Source organism: Gymnoscopelus braueri, assembly GCF_963280865.1.
Source record: "Gymnoscopelus braueri genome assembly, contig: SCAFFOLD_392, whole genome shotgun sequence".
Taxonomy (NCBI): Eukaryota; Metazoa; Chordata; class Actinopteri; order Myctophiformes; family Myctophidae; genus Gymnoscopelus; species Gymnoscopelus braueri.
In genome coordinates, this window is record NW_027660881.1 from 40,051 (window position 1) to 48,084 (window position 8,034).

At 40.6% G+C, this 8,034-nt stretch overlaps 1 protein-coding gene across 1 annotated transcript; it reads left to right on the forward strand.

Moving 5' to 3' along the window:
• Positions 1-1,043: 1,043 nt before the first annotated feature.
• Positions 1,044-7,797, forward strand: LOC308081111 (coiled-coil domain-containing protein 30-like; the record flags this gene model as incomplete). Its single annotated transcript, XM_080457508.1, has 8 exons — positions 1,044-1,226; positions 1,346-1,489; positions 2,221-2,319; positions 2,673-2,843; positions 3,270-3,473; positions 4,216-4,377; positions 4,913-5,034; positions 6,355-7,797. The coding sequence occupies 8 exons, from the start codon at positions 1,044-1,046 to the stop codon at positions 6,368-6,370; spliced, it is 1,101 nt and encodes a 366-aa protein (XP_080313634.1). The 3' UTR covers positions 6,371-7,797.
• Positions 7,798-8,034: the final 237 nt, after the last annotated feature.

Genomic DNA, 8,034 nt, shown 5'->3' on the forward strand with positions numbered 1-8,034 from the left:
GAATACAAGGCCTTGAACAAACGCTAAGTGCTTGTTTGCCCTGAAATAATGAATTCATGCTAATTATGCAAGAATTATCTTTAATGATGGGTTTTATGACGATAATTACTTTCATTGATAACTTGTTGTAGATTAGAAATAGCGTGGAGAACTCTGTTTACAATTTGTGTGTGTGTGTTTTAATAGGTTTTGATACACAATGCTTCACAGAGCATTGTAAACTTGTAGATCTATCATCTTAGGTCCATTTTACAGAGAGGGTTTAAGTGTTTAATGTGTATTTCTTTGTCTCAGCTGTACAGTATAAGTCCAATGATGAATATCACATCTTGCTGCTGGTGAATGAAATCACTTCACTCCTACAACATGCATGTGAAGTAATGTCTCATTGAAGTTGTTGTAAACCCATTAAGACCTGAGGCCGATTCTCAAAATGTCTTCTAAATCCAAAGCTCTCAAAATTGTGTGTGACAATGACCACCAAAATGTATTGGGGCACATAAACCCCCATCTGAAAAGTGAAATGTCTAATCTTAACCTGAATATTTTCCCTATTGTAAGTTGAACTCTAGAATTATAATTGTAACCAGAAAACAAACTATTTCACTTGTGAGGACCTTGAAAATTGCCCTCACAATGTCTATTCTGTCAATTCTACTATACTTGTGGGGACATTTAACCCTGACAAGTATAGTCACACACACAGTATCAAACCTGATACTAATATCTGTTTCGTCCCTGCAGAAGGCTTGTTGTACATTTAAAATAGCACCTCTGTTATTTGATTCTAAACTATTTCCTTCAATACTAATGATAGGAAGGACTCATGCATATTCTCCTCCCATTTCTCCCATCTTCAGTCCTCTGCTTTCTTGTCCTTCTCGTGTAGTCACTCCATGCAAGACTCCACAGAAAATGGAAAAATGTATCTAGAGAAGTCATCCAGAGGAGGTATGAACCATAATTCTCTCTGTAATCAAACGGTAGCATTGGAGCAGTGAGTTGAAGTTCCCCTTTGTGCTGTTTTCTCTGAGATTTCCGAGATGATTTGGAGATTAAAAAGAGCAGTGTGCAGCCTCCTCCTCCACTCTAATGTTCCATGCTACCACTTCTTCCTCCTGTCTGCTAGGCTAGGCTCAGAAGTAAGGCCCGTGACCAGGGCAAAGTCAGTGGGGAGACGGGCCCAGTGTGGACATCAGTACCGCCATGTGCAACAAGGACAGCAGGTGAGAGTCCTCATAAAAGCACAGCCGATTACTCACAAATACACTATTTTATCATCACTGCAACAAGACTGGTAGACGATTCAAGTTTAGGTGGTAAACTTTAAACTCCTCTCTTCCAGGATAGAGGGGCCAACTGTACGAACATCTACGGTGTGAAGAAAGGCAACCATCCAGCATGGAAGATAGAGTACCGCATCGTCCCCAAATCTTTACCAGAACACCCAGACTGCAAAACCATACGCATCATCTACAACACGGTTCAGGTACAACACAGATCAATGTGTGATTCCCCAATGTTGTGACCGATCCGAATCCAAATGTGTTGAGCTTTAGACTTTTTTTGGGGATGAAACAGTGTTAGGATACTTACCCTAAAGAACTTTACATACAGCCTAAATGATAATAACAAAGATTTCTTAAAGACGTGACAGCTATTCATTAATGTAGTTGTTCCAGGTTTTGAGAAAATGTGATGGATCCTGTACATTTTACTGTTTTTTTTGTGCTGTCTTCTAATCGATTTAAGTTAGGTTGGTGTAGTTTTTTTTCCTTTTGTGAGTTTTTAGTATTGTTAAGTACGTTATTGAATGTTGGTTTGTTCACAAAACCAGAAAAATTAGGTTGTCTGAGCAGAGATGATCTTGGTTTAAGTGTACTGTGGCCGGAACCAAAATTAATTGCAAAATTAAAAAAAAAGGTTTAGACTTTGATGATACATTACGGTAATTGATGTGAACCCTATCTCTCCCTGACCTGAACAACCAAACCCAGGCAAGCCCTAGACAACCAGAGGCTTTCCTCGACACTACTACCTCGCCAACAGAAGAAAGGCACGAGGTATCCACCCTTTAAACGCATCAAGTAGGACTGTACAAGTCAGCATCCAAAATTATATTTTGTGATTATAGTTTTGTCTGCAATGAAGTTTACCAAGTGTAGAGGGTTTAAATGGTCAATATAACATGTTTTCTCTGTTTCAGCTCCTGTCTTATAGGTGGGATGTTGCTGTTCTGAACGTCTGAATGACCCATCCCTGGCTTTCTACCCTGTTAAAGGAAATCTACTCATCACTCCCACAGACCATCATGTTACAGTAATGTATCATTGAGTATGTGTTGTTAAAATGTTACACATTTAGTCAAGAAAAGACTGGGACACTATAGATTCACACAGAGATAGACGTGAACGCCCAGGAACGCCACACTCGATTTTAGCTTAGGGGAAAACGGAACGATCTGCCTAATACAGTTACATCATACACGATCATTTGGATCACTTTCAGAGCTATATTATGCATAGATTACAGTTCTCAGTCACCACGACTGATTTCAGTCATTTGGATTCTATAGAAGTGGGGCTTGTCTTCCGAGGAAGCATGTCATGCAAAATAGGCTATCTACAAGCTCACAACACGTCGTACGATCTCTCCTTGTTGTCTCTCTACAGTCCCAGAACTGTGTGCTGGTCCAGAAGGGTGAGGAGGCCAAGCAGCTGAAGCAGGACCTGCATAGGGCCCAGAGCCTGTTCACCTCGGCAGAGAGAGAGCTGCGCTATGAGCGGGAGAAGAACCTGGACCTGAAGAGACACAACGCTCTGCTGGACCATGAAAAACTCAAGGTTACAAATGATTCACAGCAGACCCTTATGAAATGGTTGAAGGTGTTTATTGTCACATACAGTTCCCATGAAATACAGCTGGTGGCAGAATTATAGACAGAGGCCGCACAAAATTAGAGAACCAGATAGAATGGTGGAATAGTAGTGTCATTAATGAATCAACAAGCTCTGAGAGATAATTGGCCTGGATAAATGTTTTCAGTATTACCGTAGGTTCAACCAGCCCAAGATAAAGCATTTAAGCAATATACTCAAAAATGGATGGTACTAATATATTAGATTTTTATTTATTTATGTTGAAATAATTTTGAACTGTGCTATACATATAATGGCTTTCGTTCCACAAAATAACGAACCTCCACTGTGAAAACATTTACGCCTAGTGTACTCTGACATGAAAGTATCATGGTGATGTGGTTCCCCCAGCTATGTGCAGAGCTGAAACAGGCCCAGACCAAACTGGTCCAGACGGAGCAGAACGTCCACGGCAAGACGACCGACATCGAGCGTCAGCAGCACAAGATTAGAGAGCTGGAGCTGGCACGCAACTCCTCCAGCCGCAATGCCACCACCAGCCTGCAGGAGGAGCTGCAGGCCGAGAGGGCGCGTCTCATCGCAGCTGACAAAAAGGTTAAGATTTTGGCTTAGTGGCCCTGGAGTCCCGTAAGCCTGCTTTTTGTCAAGCAAATCACCAGACAGAAACGGCTTTTTGTCAAAAGTGTTCTGTCAAGCAGTTTCCTTTTTATTTTTCATTCAACAGGTGTTCCTAATACAACATGCTCCATACACACACTGAGCAGCTTTAGTGTAATCGTTAAGTGAGCTTGTTGGAGGCTGGGGAGGCTACAGGCTGGGGAGGCTTACAATATCATTGTTGGGTTAGTTTACGTCCATGTGGTGGGTTCATTTACAGATTTAAGAATCCAACACTCCCTCAAGTTGTTTATTAAACCAGTCGTTCTCAAACATTTTAATGTCAAGGACCCCAATATTGATATGCGTTTGTCAAGATTTGTCAATGTTCTTTGAAAATAGCAGATCTACAAGCTCACAACACGTTCATTAACGTGCATTAAACACTCTCACTAGACACAGACTTGTGTGACTCCCTTTTAATCACACAGTACAATTTACAATTGACAATTTAGGCATTTAGCAGACGCTCTTAATCCAGAGCGACTTACAGTAAGCAAGGAAAACACAAGGTAATACATTAAATGCATAGAAATAGTCATCTAGGATCATAGGTAAACCACGAACCAGTAAGATCCTCTGTTAATTTATCCATTTGTTACATTAACACTGAATATTTGACTGCGTATCTGTCCATCCACCCACCCTCCCCCCTCCCTCTATCTCTCCTCCCAGGAAGCTCCTACAACAGCGTGAGGAGGAGCTGCAGCAGCAGGTGCGCTCCCTGAGGCTGAAGGAGGCCAACCTGATCAGAACAAACTCTGAGCTCAGCCACCGGGCCCAGCAGCTTGACACCCGACTGGCCGTACTGGAGGCTGAGCACAGCAAGGCCAGAGAGGAGGTGAGGGTTGGTTCACTTGATATCTCCTATCTTGCCCGAGGTGTGCCAAAGGCTCTTTCACGAGACATTAGGCAAACGGAGTGGTATCAGCTATCTGCATGTTGAGAGCAGAATAGCAGACTAGAGATGTCTATTAAAAGCTGATGCCCCATGCAAGATAAAGAAAGCTGGTTGATAAAAAACTAAATATATTTGTTAAGTCATCGTTATTATTTTATTTTAATTTTCACATACAATACACACATGCTGCATACTCTGTCCAATTTTTGTTTTTTTTGTGTGCATTTTTTAACACAAATCTTCTCTTCTGGGGGTCCCTGGCACAATGTTTTCAGATGGGGGTCCGCAGCCAAATACGTATCAATTTGGGGGTCCTTGGCATGAACATGTTTGAGAACCACTGCTCTATGCCACCAGCTACTGTAAATGCGTTGTTTGTCGTCAACACTTGTTTCCACATAATGTTCAGAATTAAATGATTGCCCCTGCTTATATTTGCCTTCACACTGGATTGAGGTCTGTATTGTGTCCACAGCAGAGGGACTGCCAGAAGACGTGTCACAGGCTGCAGGCGGAGGTGGCTTCCAGTCAGCAAGAGTGTGACAGACTGCAGGGAGAGATGCAACAGGTGCTCCTGCAACTGAACACACACATCAGGTAAAACAGCGTGTGTTTTTTCCTCCCCGATCGTAGTAACTTGGCAACGCCCCCTTCCGTGACGCACGCGAAACTGCCTCTCACATGAGCGGACCGCTTTAAATAACTCCCAAACCCCTACATTACCACATGCTTCCGTGGCGTGCAATGTAAAGCATTAGACTTACAATCCCTGCGCACCGGGATTGAATCCCTCTCCCGCTGTTGTTGTTCTATCTAACCTAAAATCGATTGCAAATTATTCTATTAGGTATACGCATAGTTTTCGGTTATTATTTTAAGTGGTTAAACTAGCAATATGTTCAGATTAAGCATAAAATCATAATATATAATAATATATATCATGTAAAAGCAATGGTTAAGCCTCGATCTGTGATTTCTTCACCTGGTGAATGTAGAACAACAGGAACAATTACTAAAACATCATCAATTTACATATTGTGTTAATTTGTTTGGAAACGGCTCTAGTGTGGGGGGCTCCTTTCACACTATGACAAACATTTTCAGTCGTGAGATTTTTTTTTGCTTTAATCCATGTATTATGGACGATAGAAACATTGTCAACCAAGAAATATCCACAACGCGTTGTAACTGTGCTAGATTGGCAATGTTTGGTTTATGTTCCCCACAGAATACGTAAACTGGGGTTCATGTGGTTTATCAAATTATCTTAATATCTTATTGAATGAGTCAAGTTTCAGCACAAGCACCACTGACATCAGAGATCTGTTTCCCTCTTTCCAGCTCCATCTAAATACCAAAACACAGTCGCCCCGGGGCAAACACGCCGGGTTACACCAGATATTCCTAAACGTAACCTAAGTAAAACTATGCCTAAACATAACTTTATTCCTAAACGTAATCTCAGAAAATGGTGCCAAAACATAACCTTATTCCTAAACTGAACCTCAGTAAAACTATGCCTAAACATAACCTTATTCCTAAACGTAATCTCAGAAAATGGTGCCAAAACATAACCTTATTCCTAAACTGAACCTCAGTAAAACTATGCCTAACCCTGAACTTATTTCAAACCTTATCCTCTGTTAAACAAATACAAGAATACAAGAACCACTGGTCAGTGAGAAAAATAGGGGAGAGCGTGTTTGGGGCGAGTCATCTGGTTACTCTCGTCTCACTCCTTGGTACAAAACATGTTTAAATATGTACAGTGTTTAATCACCTGGAAGAGACACTATTACTTGCTACTTATTTGCTCCTAATTTATTTTATGATAAGCAATTAGCCTCTTCTGTTTTTAATGTTTCATTACCAACATGGTTAATGCAACATGTGTTCTTGTTTTCTCTTGTGTTTCAGTGATAGCTGTTCCTGACCATCTGGAGGACGCACACTCATCACAGCATAGAGATTGTATTTTCTGCACCAAGAGGGGAACAGTTTTTGAAAGGAAGAATGTATTGGATCAGGTCCAAAACTTAATTAATGGACCAAATGTTTTATCGGCAAAGGATAATGTTCAATAGAATGTTTAGATCTTGTTACCAAGTGGGATGGTATATCGACATTTTAGTCAGTGAAAAACCACCACTGCCACCATTTGTTACCAAGTGGGATTATATATTGGCATTTTAGTCAGTGAAAAACCCTTTAAATGTCATGAATGGACCACGAGGCAGGCTTGCAGGTAAAAATAACAGTATTAATTCCAGGCCAGGACACAATAGGTGAAACCACAAAAGAAAAGAAACTTAAATTCAACACAACTAACAGAGGTACGGTGTCAACCTCACTCCATGGCAGCCCCAATTCTACTGAGCAGCTCTCTTTTATATAGTCTATACAGACCCCAACCATGGCTACAATCAACCAACCCAATGCATTCGAAATCCACCCAAGCTGCTCCCCATGTAGCATTAATCAACTCCTCAGGCTTCAAGGCAACCTCCCCTTTACAGCATCTGATAAACAGATAAACACAAGTATATTATATTCCATGTCACAGCAGAATGTGCACCTTGTGTGGGACTGAGAATCTACAAGTTATACAATACAGCATAACATACAATGAATGTGTTACATTAGTAAATTAGTCAAGCTACTCTGTCACAGATCTTAATTAAGTTTTAATCAAATACTTGTAAAATCAATTGTATGAGGTCACGGGTTTTGGTTTGTAGGTAGCCCAGGGTTTCAGTTGCGAATGAGACGCTGGTTAACCGCTCAAAAAGGTCTTTCTATTTACAAAATGTGTCAACATTAAAACACTCTGTATCCAGCATGTAAGAGGGCAACCAAGTTGTTTTCAGCCACGGACAAGCAGTAACTTAGTACGACCCAAGATTTTGAACAAATACACCTGTGTTCTCGAATATCTGAATGCTCTAATCTGAGGCACCAAAACTTTGCTGTAACCATATTGTTTTATGTGCACAGTTTTGCACAATGCACCTAGATATATTGAAGTTAATGTTGATCTAAGTCTTACTGGTAAGTTGTGTAAGCTAGTTCAATTACTGTATTATTTGTATAAAATGACTGCCTTTTGTGAACTATCAGTTAGGCGTTGTACACCTATTAATCCACTAGATGGCAGTCGTGAGCAATTAAGTGTTAAAGTGTTGCCATGTCCGCTTATTATAAGCGACTTTGGGCTTATTTTTCTGTAAAGTTGCTTGTAAACAAACGAGCATTATTTGTATTGGTGGTTGCGGTTTTATTTTGGCTTTCTAAACAGTAGTTGCTTATTTGTGCCAAATATTATTTAAACCAGTAATTCTCAAATATATATTGTAGATCTGCTATTTTCTTGTAATTCTTTTGGGCTTGTTTTCATAGACCTGGTTGCTTATTTCTCTCACAAAACCTTGCAACAGCGCCAACATGAAACTAGCATTGTAGCATCTAACCAAAACAACGCAATAAAAGACACTAGTCCACAAACTAGACAAAAGCAATGGTTGTCTACAAAACGTGAGTTCGAACCCTACGGCACGGTGCTATATTATTTGTGTGTGTTTAGGGAATAGCTGGGTTCAT